Source organism: Schistosoma mansoni, chromosome 1 (assembly GCF_000237925.1).
Source record: "Schistosoma mansoni strain Puerto Rico chromosome 1, complete genome".
In the NCBI taxonomy this organism is placed as follows: Eukaryota; Metazoa; Platyhelminthes; class Trematoda; order Strigeidida; family Schistosomatidae; genus Schistosoma; species Schistosoma mansoni.
Genome location: NC_031495.1, coordinates 19606920 through 19620529, shown reverse-complemented (window position 1 = coordinate 19620529; position 13610 = coordinate 19606920). Strand labels below are relative to the sequence as shown.

At 39.5% G+C, this 13610-nt stretch overlaps 1 protein-coding gene across 1 annotated transcript; it reads right to left on the bottom strand.

The window, feature by feature from the left end:
* Positions 1-4554: 4554 nt before the first annotated feature.
* On the bottom strand, positions 4555-12578 carry Smp_102820 (ribosomal protein related). Its single transcript, XM_018793571.1, has 4 exons — positions 12422-12578; positions 6019-6126; positions 5777-5983; positions 4555-4735 (listed from the first exon to the last, which is right to left on the bottom strand). The coding sequence occupies exons 1-4, from the start codon at positions 12556-12558 to the stop codon at positions 4639-4641; spliced, it is 549 nt and encodes a 182-aa protein (XP_018648070.1). The 5' UTR covers positions 12559-12578; the 3' UTR covers positions 4555-4638.
* Positions 12579-13610: the final 1032 nt, after the last annotated feature.

Genomic DNA, 13610 nt, shown 5'->3' with positions numbered 1-13610 from the left:
ACTAGGCGGTGGAGCATCGTGAGGAGATGCAGTCCCATGGTAGCCGGTGACCGACTATTGGTTCATACGCCATTTGTTCCCTCAGGATACTGGAGCCCATTGGTTTTGAATCATGGTTTTCCAACTTCCCTGGGTGGATTCACCATGTCCACCAACCTGGTTAAAGAGCCGGACACTCACTTTTCGTCTTAATTTCATAAACAACACCCCTGCCACGAGAAGGCAGTGAGTAGGACTTCCCTGGCAGAGGCTGTATACGCGTGGCCGTGTGAGGGCATTTGGAGGGATAGGGTGGGCCCTACTCACTCTCGGCTGTACCAGGGCATTTGGGGGTTAGTCAGAGATAGGGGGTAAGGGAATTGTATTAGTTTCAAGAAGAGTATTAGAGAGATTCTCAGTCAATTTGTGATGCTTATAGACTAATTGTTTAAATTCATCTTCACAGCTTCCTACAATTACTTATAGCTACTGTTGTGAAACTAGCTGACGGTTGGGTCTTCAAAGACTGAAATTCAACCAATTAACGCCTATGAAAAGCCTGTTTTCACAATAAGTAGTAGGACTGCAAACGAACAATAGGGTGTTTTAACTGGCATGGTTAATTATATGGAATGCGTCCATGGGCTTTGAAGTATTTCAGTAAAGTGAACAAAGGTCTGGGAGCTAGAGAGTGTTCCAACGTCATGGAATGAGTCGATAGTTGTCCCTATCTTTAGAATGGGTTCGCGTCGTTTCCGTAGCAACTATCGGGGGATAAGTTTACTTTCGATTGTGTCCAAACTATTGGCTTCCACCATACTTCGTAGGTTGTTCAAAACCTGAGAAAGATTGACTCGCGAGTAGCAGGCTGGCTTTTGTTCTGGTCGAGGATGTATTGATCATATCTTCACCCTCCGCCAAATGTTATGACACCGTCATACCTATCACAGGCCAACAATTGTAGTGTTTCTTGATATCTGGACCGCCTTCAAATCGTTGGACAGGACTGTTCTCTTGGATTGTCTTTTGAAGAAGAGTGTGACTGAGAAGTTTATTAGCATCTTGAAAGCTCTATATACAAACATCTCAGGCAGAGTGAGGGCATACAACCACCTTTCTCCATTGTTCCATTCAAGCAGTGGGGTTAGATAGGGTTGCCCAATTTCATCATTCCTCTTCAACTTTGCCATCGATGACATTCTGGAAACAGCTCTGATGGATGTGAGTAATGGCGGTGTGGATCTGTTGCCTAGAGAAAGACTTCTCGACCTTGAGTATGCGAATGATGTTGTCTTACTGTGCGATAATGCCCATGCCATGCAATCCGCACTTAATCAGTTTCCATAGGTACGGTATGTGCTTTACACCTTCGAAGTGCAAAGTACTTCTATAAGACTGGCAGGATTCTAATCCTGAACTCACCCTGCGTGGTGAGCAGATTGAAGTAGTTGAGAAGTTCGTGTATCTAGGTAGCTGCAGAAGTTCTGGCGGTGGCGTGAATGATGAGATCAATTCACGTATATTGAAAGCCAGAGAGACTTATGCCAATCTGGGCCATCTTTGGAGCCTTCATGATGTTAGTCTGTCTGCAAAAGGTCGGGTCCACAACGCGTCGGTAAGAGCAGTTTTTCTTTATGCTTGTGAAACTTGGCCTCTCCGAGTTGAGGATGTTAGACGACTCTCTGTGTTCGATCATCGTTGTCTCTGAAGGATCGCTGACATCCAGTGGCAACACCATGTTAGTAATGCAGAATTTCGGCAACGTGTGTCCAGGGACAGCAACGATAATTCGGTGGGTGTCTTCATCTAGAAACATCGACTTCGGTGGCTTGGACATGTACCACAAATGTCATCCCAGAGAATTCCACGTTGTGCATCATTGGCGAACACTGGGACTGGTTGGAAAATGCGGAGAGGTGGTCAGTGTATGACACGGTGTCGTGGTGTGAAAGAAAGCTGTACAAGACTGGCTTCTGTTGGTCCTCCACGACTCCCTAGCTGGGATCCTAGAGATGGTGGAGCACAGTGGCTTGAGACGTTATCAAACATGGCTTAGAATATGTCAGTGGCGATCCTGCTGCAACTTTCTTTTACTTTTTTCACAAAAATTGAACGTAACTTCTTTAATTGAAAGAATTGTTTCTAGTTATATTTTTGCTAACTGAACTGTTTCTCCCATTATTGTATATTCCTCTCATTTATTGGTTTCTGTTCCTTGTTGTTTTCCTTTTATTATACGCGCTTTATATTCTCTATTTCTTCACAACCACATTGTTATTGCGTGGCGCATATGTATTTGGTACTCCCTTATACTAATGTTTATGTATTCAAATAAATAATAAAATTCTAAAAACCTAATAATTGTAAACTAGAAAGTTCAGTTGGGTTGATTTCAACTATAGAAGAGGTAAGTAAAGTTCTTTCAGTGACTGTTTTGCTATCATTGTCACAAAGAGAGTCACATGTTCGTTTTGTATCTACCTCTAACAGCACTCAAGATCACTCTATTCATAATCAACTTTCCTTATTCTATTTCTATTATTCCTCCTACCTCGATTACCAACTCTAATCTTCCTCCTTAAGTGTCACTATGGCCAGCGATTTTGGTGCGCAAAATACTGTCCCAGGTCTACTGAATTCTCGCTACAAACTACACATTGCGGCCTTCAATGTACACATGTCAAGTCGGCCAGCAGGCCTCCCTGGCTAAGACCTTAGAATCTCGTGCCGTTGATGTAAGCTATGTTTCTGAAACATATATACAGGATCATAGTGTGGTCATTCACTTGACCTGGCCAAAACGGAGAGCCGACGAGAGACTGCAAGTTCTCGTGGACTTGCAGGTGTATGCACAATACTAAGTATGGGGCAGGACAAGCACTTGTGGGATAGATCCCTGTTAACAGTCGCCTATGTTTTGTTCGGCTAAACGGCTCCCTAAGAACTCGTAAGGACAGGGACACACATCGTCGTCTTTTCGTCATTCCTGCCTACGCTCCCACTGACTGCAACCTGGATGAAGTGAAAGATAACTTTTACAGAGAGCTCTCTGAACTTCTTCAAAAAGCTAAGCGCTCAGACATAGTACTTTTAGCGGGTGACTTTAATGCCCAAGTACGTAGCTTAAACCAAACAGAAAGACATTTAGGTGGGTATTTCGGCCCAGCGAACAGATAATGGTGATCGTCTGTTGCAACTATGCTCAGACAATCGTTTCTTCTTAGCAAGCACTAATTTCGAGCATAAGGAGAGACATCGTCTAACATGGTGACCCCCTGCAAAAAACTAACGATAGATTCAAATAGACCATATTACCATCAGTCATCGTTGGAGAGGCTCGATTAAAGACTGCCACTCGTTCTGGAGTACGTGTACAATGATAGTTTTTCTTGAATTGAAAGCAGCATTTGACTCTGTAGACCGAGAGGTTCTGTGGCAGTGTCTGTCATTGAAAGGCATACCTCAGAAGTACATAAACCTTGTGAAGGCTCTTTACTCGAACACTACCAGTCGAGTGAGAGCTTATGGCAAACTGTCATCTGATTTTGCAACCTAAAATTGGTGTCCGACAAGGCTGTCCACTATCTCCATTTTTGTTTAACTTCATTATAGAGCTATTGCTGAAAATAACACTCTTCGACTGAATTTTCAGGAATTGATCTCCTACCAGGGGGTACACTAATCGACGTAGAATACGCAGATGACGTAGTCCTATGTAGTGAAGACGCTGACAAAATGCAGAGTCCTTCGGCAGCACTGAGAAACGCGTCGACAACTTCAATTATGTTGGAAGTCTGATCAGCCCTCATGGGTTGGTGCCTGACGAAATCTGTGCACGGATTCAAAAAGTTCGGCTTTTGCCAACTTACGTCACCTGTAGTTGTACTACACTGTATAGACCAGAAAGATTGTGAACTACAGTTTCACAGAAACTACCAGGCTCCAGCGGGAAAACTGAGATAAAAATGGCTAATAAGAAGTTTTATTTCAAAGGTTGGTTAATGATGTCTCCAAAAATCATAGAGAAAATTCTGAGGGATCTAAATTTCACTCAAGTCATTCAGACTTTTTCCGAACTTATAAATTATGAGAGACATTATTCATTTGATCCAAAAAACGATTTAACGGGCTAAATCTGTAAAATATGTTGTTCATTATATTATGGACACCTACACTACACCATAAAAATTACAGAAGTCCAAGATTTAACGAAAATTGACAGATTTGAGTGACAATGTGTAGATACTTTTGTCGGATGGCCATAAGACCTTTGTATTACTTACGTCCAAAATTTTACTATTCAGGTTATGCAAAACTTCGGGGGACCACCAACGCCGAAAAATTACCTAGTAATTGTATCATGTAAGCAGTTTTCATTACCACGTTGAGGTTTAATTAGGATTCTTTAGATCTATTCGTAGATATTATCTAAACAGTGTAGATATAGTCTACAAATGATCATAACTTCACGATCCTAATTTATAAAGTTCGAATAGTTCTCACCAGGCGATTTACTTGAGAGATCGAAAAAGCGAACTTGTCTTGAATCTGCAGTAAACTCAAGAATTTCTGAAGGAATAATTTCAGCTATATATTTTAAGAAAATATGTAATTTGTAGTCAGAATGATTTATGTATAGTATTATATACTCTCAATTTGTCACACATCATCATAATCATCTCGCAATCCATTATAATCCTCAATCCGTTTACGAATCTTCGATCGAGATCCCCAAGTTATGTAGTCTTCCATAGATCTGACAGCAAATTTAGAAATAAAAACGGACTAACATGTTAGCCACACGATTTAATGCATTGGATTCGTCTGTAATGACTACAGAGATAATGTGGTTTGATACATAGAATAATAAGTCATTTTTTCTCATGACCGAATGCATGGTACAAGAGGGCACCAAAAAAAGATTCATGGGGAATAAGATGACTGTACTAATGGACTAATAAGAGGGAAAAATTATAAAAATATATGGTCTAGGTAGAAACCACAATCCATACAGATTTCATTCAGCTAGATATATTACGTTGTTTAAGGTATACACTAGAAAACTGTAGCAGTATCGTAACTAGTTCTTGTTCAGATTACACTTCAAATAGTTAATTAATCACAGGCATAACAGTTAACTGGAATAAAGCTAAGGGTAGCCAGACCAAGACATGGTATAAGTCCATAAGGTCATTGAATTTTAGATTGAGCCTTTTTTGTAAATGTAGACCACCTGTCTCGGGTTTAAGTGACTATTGTGACTAACGGCTGGAGACTTAGGGTGACGTGGCTCAGGACTGACAGCAATGCCGTCGACGAGTTTATACTAGGTCTTCCCACTAGATTGAGTCCTAAAACTATTTTATACCCTTTGTTCTGCGAAGTCATTCACTTTTCGCGAATTATATTCTCCATATCTAGTCTTTTCATTGTCACTGATACTACTGCTACATTTACTACTTTAGTACTCATCTTACTGTGCAGATGTGTGGCAACTTGAACAGATATGTGCCAGTTTCTGCGTTGCTTACGATTGACTGAATCTTTAATCATATAGTTAATGTTAGATATAGTGAAAAAATATATTCATATGTATTCACTTAACCGAAGTTCATAACCATGAAAATTCTTATATATCTTGTCACAAGCTGCAGACTGTTTGCAGATAACCTCTATGAATCTTTCGAAATAATACAAAACAAGTACAAAGAATCTCTGAGACAGTTTTCTACATCTGACAAACTACTGTATACTCTTGAATTTAACGTAAGATAAAGGGTTTAGATCATTGACAAACCTTGTAACCAGGTATGCTGGGTCTCGTATGATATCTGGGCCCACACGAACATGTCCTTGCTCAACAAACGTCACAGCTGCTTTCATTGTTTCTGCCATTTTTGAACGCATTACAATAACTGAAAGCCGCCTTCGACAAAATGAAGAAGCATTGACCTTTGACGCTAACATAAGACTTCTTCTTGTTGGTATCAAACCCAAATTGTGTCTTTATAATTGTTACACTTAAAAATGATGACATACAACTTTGCTGTCAGCAGTTCAGTCATTTCTGCTCTCCAAGGATCATTTTCATCGATATTCTTAAGTTTTTCCGCAATTTCTCTGATTTTTCGAGAGAGTTTGTTGTAACTATGGCACAAGAAAAAAAGGATACTCTTAAAAATAGAATCTGTCTGACACATTTACTAATATATGATTATCATCACTCCATACCTAAAAATAATCAAAAATTCTACAACGCAAAATTATAAATGTCAGTAATATTCTTAGAAAATGTTTAAACGAAGTTTGATCACCGGGAAATATTATCAGTGAATTTTCGGAAGTATCGTGTCCTCTGAGCTGGGTGGTTTAATCAAGAAACTTTGATTGTTTCTCTCGGAAACATCATCAGCACATAGATGTGATCAAGACCTATCCAAATCCTAGGTCAAAAGTGAAAGATGCTGATCAGTTGCCCAGAAATTCTAGTAGATCACTTCGTCTTAAAGTGAGTTTTTATTAGTTTATTGAGAAAGACAATAGAAGCTTCCTGATTGAGCCATTCAGCTCAGAGAAGACAGAATCTTCAAACCCTTCACCTTGAAACACAAATGTTCCCCGTCAACTCATTATCAGTCAAGAGAAAGAATTTTATTAGGATCGCAGATGTTACATGAATTAGCTGTACCATTTGGATAACGCAATTGAGAAACTGGATTTAGAGAACATATTCCAGTCACGATTATGTGATCGTCATACATTTAAGCGGTGGTTTTATCCAGAAAACTAGAAAAACGCCAACCAGAAAAAGGCCATCTAAACTCCTTTCTGGGAGTTGAAAGATCTTCATTCAGAAGAATAGTGATGCCTTATGGTGAAAGCCGAGATTCTTCAGAAGTCACGAAGCCGACGTCCCTTTTAACAATCAGAGAAATTGGTTATTTATTCTCTGAAGAAGTGGCTTATACTGAGTCACGAAACGTCAGAAAATCTAATTTTTCTACTCATTGGGATATTACAAATATATTATTTATTTATAACAATCTACCCAATGCTCAATTTATTCAAAATTATCAAATCAAAACTTGTTAATGATACCTATAATCAGAGATATAATTTTTATAGGTACACAGAATGGCCGGAAAGTAAAGGAAACCGATAGGAACAGTCGAATAGCTGCGAGAATAAGGAGATACAACTTGGCGATTCGCGGGCTAAGTAAAATTTCATTGAACCCAAGCTGGACGGAAAAGATTAGATTCAGGAGAGATGTTGTTGTACTCTGGCCGTGACCGAGAAAATGCTTCGCACACACAGGGAGTTTCTCTGGCGCTGTTCAAAGAAGTACAAAAAGCACTTACAGGACGGGAATCTTATGGATCCAAAATCCTCAAAGCATCTTTTAAAACAAAGAAGGAGGAGATAACAATGAATATTATCCAGTGCTATGGGCCCGACAATGATAGCAATGAAAACGATAAAGATCAGCCTTGTGAGAGGCTGTAGTCAATCATAGCGAAGTGCTCAGGAAAGGACCTGACCATCCTGATGGGAGACCTAAACGCCTAAGTCTGAATGAATAACACTGGGTATGAAGATATCACGCGACGACATGAACTGACTCGGGGGGATGGAACGGAAATGGTGACAGACGTGCAAATTTATATGCATTCAACAAAATGCTTATAGGCGGCACAATATTTCTACACAAACACGTACACAAAGCTACATAGGTCTCACTGAATCGTACTACAGAGAGTCAAATCGATCATATTTATATCACTAAAAAATTCAGAAGGACAATGGAAGACATGAGAACCAAGAGAGGAGCTGACGTAGCTTCAGATCACCACCTGATGGTTGCCAAGATGAAACTGAAGCTAAAGAAGCACTGGGGAAACAACATTACAAAGGTGCAATACATCCTTCCTTCGAGAAACTGACATACCCAATTCACGATAGTTCTCAACAACAGGTATCAATCCTTACAGGATCTACTGAAAGAAGAAGAAACTACTATGGAGGACAACTGGAAAGGGATCAAAGAAGCACCAATTTCAACGTGTCAGGAGGTTCTAGGTTGCAACAAGCGGTATCATAAGGAATGGATCTTCATCGAAACTCTGGACAAGATTCATGATATGGAGAACAAGATGACAGTAGCTAACAACAATTGAACAAGAGCAGTGAAAGTCAGAAGTAAACAAAAGAGTAAAGAGGATCCATTAGAGCCGAAAAGCGTAAATACATGGAAGACCAAGCAGTGACAGCGCAAAGCGCTGAAAGAGGAGATATGAAACAACCGTATGATACAACTAAGAAACCAGCAGGGAAAATTAGTAGACCAGAGGGACCAGTCAAAAACAAAAAGGCAAGCCAATCAGCGAGATTTAAGGACAGCTTAACAGGTGAATGGAACACTTTGAAGAACTGTTGAGTAGACCAGCCTCACTGAACCCATCGGACAGCATGGCCATCAGACAAATCAATAACTGGAAAGCAGCAGGACCAAACAATACATCAGCTGAAGCACTGAAGTCAGACATACAAGTGACTGCAAACATGCTCCACGTTCTACTCAGTAAGATTTGGAAGAATGAACAACTGCCAACAGATCGGAAAAAATGATATCTCTTAGGATACCAACTTGGACTGATGCATATGTGTGTCTGGTCCTACGTTGTAGCTGACTGACTGACCAAAGAAAATAGATCTCAGCATGTGAGAACTGCAGAGGCATCACACTACTATTAGTACCACGAAAAGTTCACAAGTGTTGTTGAATCGACGGATTTAGTTGACATTGTAGTGTACACATACGTTTGACCTCTGATCATCAATTACAAGATCAGTAGCTACAAAAAAACCAACTGCATTCTGGTCATAGGGTTATGGAGTGTTCATACAAGGGAGTTATTATGTCTAATAGCGAAAGGCAACATTCGTTGAGAGCTGTAAGGCTAATTCCTCTTCTAGCAATCAGGAAAACGATAAATATAGGCACATGGAATGTCCGTACAATGTGGGAAACCGGGAGGGTCATTCAAATAATCGCCGAAATGAAAAGGTACAACATCAGATATGCTTGGAATAAGTGAAACCCATAGGACAAGATCTAGACAGGAAAAACTAGCTTCGGCAGAAATGTTATAGACCACGAAGAAGCCCTACACGCACAAGAGGGGTTGCGTTGATGTTCTCCAAAGAACTTATCAGACCAAAAACTTGTTAAGAGAACAAGAGGGAAAACAACCACCGAAATTTATGAGCAATTGGACAGTTCGCCACAGCAGATTGAAGAGCTCTAGAATAGACTGACACTGCTAAAGAGACAGAACATTGAGGCAGCATACATAGGTGGTACTACACTGACAATAGAAAAACTTAGCAAGGCCACTAGATAAATCGAGAACTGGAAAGTAGCAGGACTAGACAACACACTAGGTGATGAAGTTAAATATAGAGGTAACACTAAAGATGCCCCACGTTCTCTTCAGAAAGACTTGGAAGGAGCAAGTACCAGAGGACTAGAGGGAGGGATACATCATCAAGATATTCTAGTAAGTGTGAGAACTACGGAGCTATCATGCTACTATTAGTGCCAGGCAAAGTTTTAAATAACGTTGCTGAGCTGAATGAACGATCCAGCAGACGCGCAAACTTGAGATCAACGGGCTGGCTTTTGTAAGGATCAACCACGTACCGAACGAATCGCGACATGGAGAATCGTTGTTTAACAATCAATTGGATGGAACTCACTGCTTTATATAAACTTCCTTTATTATGAAAAAAGTCCGACAATATAGATAAGACCCCATATAATTTTCTTCAACACTATGGAGTACATGAAAAGATTATCACTATCATACGGAACTCTCACCAAGGACTACAATGCAAAGTCGCGCATGGAGGACAACTCACAGATCCAATTAAAAACTGGTGTCGAATAAGAATTTCTCCCTTCATCTTTTCTTTTTCTACTAGCTGTTGTCTAGGTTATGAAAACCACATCACAGGAAAAGCATGGAACACAGTAGACACCTTAGACACAGTTGGATGACTTGGACGTTGCAAATGACAGCACTACAACTGCATACAAAACAACAAATACTGAAGGTAGACAGCATAGCAGCTGCCTCAACAATAGTAGGTTTCAACATCCATAGGGGGAAAAACAAGGTTTCGGAATACAACACAGCGAGCCCCAAATAAGTCCCACTTAGTGGGGGAGCTCTGGAAGAAGAGGAACTCTTTATGTATTTGGAAGGTACTATCAAAACATGAGGAGGATCTGATCAGATATCAAGGCACGGATCGGCAAAGCAAAGGCAACTTTCATACAACTGAAGAATATCTGAAACTTAAAACAACCTCATAGGATCCGAAAGTTGGGATTCCCAACATTAACGTTAAAAGTTCTATTATATGGAGCTAAAATGCAAAGGAATAGAACCAACACCAAAAAATGTACGGGCATTTATAATCAGGTAACTATGCAAGATACTTCAAATACACTGGCCAGACACTATCAGGAATAACTGACTGTCATAGAATAAAACGGTTGACGGTTGAGGACGAAATTAGGAAAAGACGCTGGATGTAGGTGAGGCGTACTGTGAACAAACCACTAAACTGCACCACAAGGCAAGGCTAAACATGGAGTCCTCAAGAAAAAAGAGGAGGCAGACTAAGAAATGCATGCTCCCAGAAATTGGGGACAAGGGTTAACAGTAAGAACACAACTAGGCGACAACCGGGGAGGAGAGATCGGGACAGCTCTACTTGAAGATCCCTGATAGGCAGCCTATGCCCCAAGAGGAGCACCAAGCTTAAGTAAGTAAACATATATCTGGTGTAGAGATATGACATTCGACAGCTTAAGCACACGAAGGATTAAAGCTACAATTCTGCATATTTATGAAGCAGATGAATCGAGCCTACAAAAATTGTCAAGATATGGTTAGATATACGACAGACATCCACGGTGGATGACAACTATCATTCGTTGAGTTCTTGGTAATACAGAAAATCAGAAAAGCATAGTAGCTCTTGATGCTTCACTCACTGATGTAACACTTCATGTAAACCTACTACATAACAATGGGATATATATAGATAAAAGACGTACTCAGCATTACAATTACTAAAACATAGATATTAGCTTATAGTAATAGCCCGGTAATAATCAGGATTGTATCCACGGTTATAAGACTCTTCATATCATATCTGGGATGACATTAATTTCAAGATCAAACAATAAATAGCGAAACGGATTTGAAGTTAGCTCTATGGAGTTACTCAGACCAGGGAAGTGATGTTGAGAAGGAAATAGAGATGATATACTTGTTACGGCTAAGACAGGACTATATGTAGATCTAGTGAATGTGTAACGTACTAGAGAAAGTAACTGAGAAACAACAAACCAACACTGTGAAATGATTGGAAACTTTTCAATCCAGCAGACAATTTGAAGACGTATAGAGCCGGAAATGAGGAACGTAATCACTAATTATACCTGCTGATATTAACTAGTAGGGCTGAATGTAAGGAAGCTTTTAACCGGAAACGTATCAAAACACTAAAACACCCGCCGTTTTAGAAGAAAGCCACTCAGTACCACGATCGAGTAGTTGTTTTACAAGGAGCATCGACCCAACCAGTTGTGGCTACGAATTTCGGCATGAGGAACCAGCAAAATTTAATCTAATATACCTCTTTTTCAAATCCTTCATTTCGACACCGATACGATGGCCTTCGAATAAAGATGTTTATTAAGAAGCGAAGGCTGCAAACCAAAAGACTAAAATAACGAGTCATAAGTCAACCGCCAATACTTGTTAGATTGCGCATGGCATTAAGATTTTTTCTATTAAAAAGTTAGTTCTCAAAGATATCAACAACAATTTACAACGTTTTGGAAATTATTCCATCTCTGATCTAGTTTCAAACTACTGAAACAAAACAGTAACCAACTCAGTAGCACATACATTGAAGCCTACGTAATTAAACTGTGTAGGGGTGAAGATGTTTAATATGAAAAGTATGGATTAGACGCTACCAAGTGGATAAGTGGTAATCTGAAACCAACAATTCCAAACCACAGTCATAAACCTAATTAAACTAGCCTATTTGATTGTTGTGCACAAAAGGGATTATTTTTCTTGAGTATATTCTTTTAAAAAGGATTATGGCTCGTAAGAAGACTATATGCTCGGTGATAACTGATTACCCGATAAACAAGTTAATGAAGTTTGCCGTTGTCCGTGAATAATTAAAAAGTGATCGTTGTTATATGATAGAAAAGTCCTAATGGGACAGTTTCCCCCTCATTTTCCCAAATATAAGTGACCCTTATGCTTTCGCGGTTTTTCTCAGGTTTGTACGAATAAGTCGACATTATTATTAAGAAAGTGATCTGATAAATATTTTAATCAAGGCTCACAGTGTGTAGTCTTCGCGTTTCTGGATGTGAAATAGTCGCATAATCTTAACTTCATGTAAGTTGTTGTCACATTCCCAGTTAATAAAGTCGACTTTCTTTAGCAATTTTCGTTCGTGATACTTTAATTTGCGGACCATCGTAACGCTGCCGTTGAAACTTTTGCGTTTCTGCAATATTCAATACCGGGGAGCTCGTATAAATATATTGTTTTGTTGTTTTAAAATGATCTTGGGTAACTTGACTGAGCTATTTCTAGTCAGTTTGTTAGTTATCCGTGGGTTTGCACACTAGTTTCAGTTTCACTCCGGAGAGGATAAGAGCCTGGGTAGTCTGGTTATGTGAATTTCTCAGTTGGTCTAAACTTCTTTTGAATGCGTCAATAAATGTAGTTTCAATCACATCTTTAGGTAGCAACTTACATCCGCTGATGATTCTGTGGGGAAGTTGATAGTCAGCTGACAATTAATTTGTTCTGGACGTGTAAACCATTTTGGTGTATCCTCATAAATTCTCTTTTTTGGAAGGCAATAAAAATGAGGACATGACAAATGCGAAGTTTGAGTAGTTTAAAAAATGCAATCAAGTCGCCTGTTATCCATCTATATGACAATGGGATTAGGTTTAGTTTATCCAGTATTTCCTCATACAACTGTCTTGCAATTTCAGGAATCAACTTGTTTGCCGATTTCTAAAACTGATATAAGAACTCACGTTCTTTTCTTAGTAGCTGGCTAGCGGCTTGTATACAACTTTCGAGTTTAGGTCAAATGAACATCGTATGCAAAGTCAAGGAGTTTTCAGCATCGACATTGTCGAAGGGTCTACGTATTGACCATAGGGTCCTAAAGCCTTTGGAGTCTATTGCACATCATGGTGCAGCAGCTTTCCAGTCTTGAATAACGATGACCCCTAGGTCATTATCTGTCTGGATAACAGGCAGCTGAGTATTAATCATCATGTATGGATTTGTACCTTGGTGACCAATATGCATCATGATCCACTTAAAGATATCAGCAACTGTCGAATTCTAGACCGTTCAGATAACTTTTGCAAGTCGTTTCGAAGCCCTAAACTACCTCCTTTATTTTTTATCGCTCTCTATATTTTGATATTGTCAGCACATAACAATACTGATGATTATGGGAGACTACGAAGACTTGAAGTTAACCCGTACTTTTTGTTGATGTTC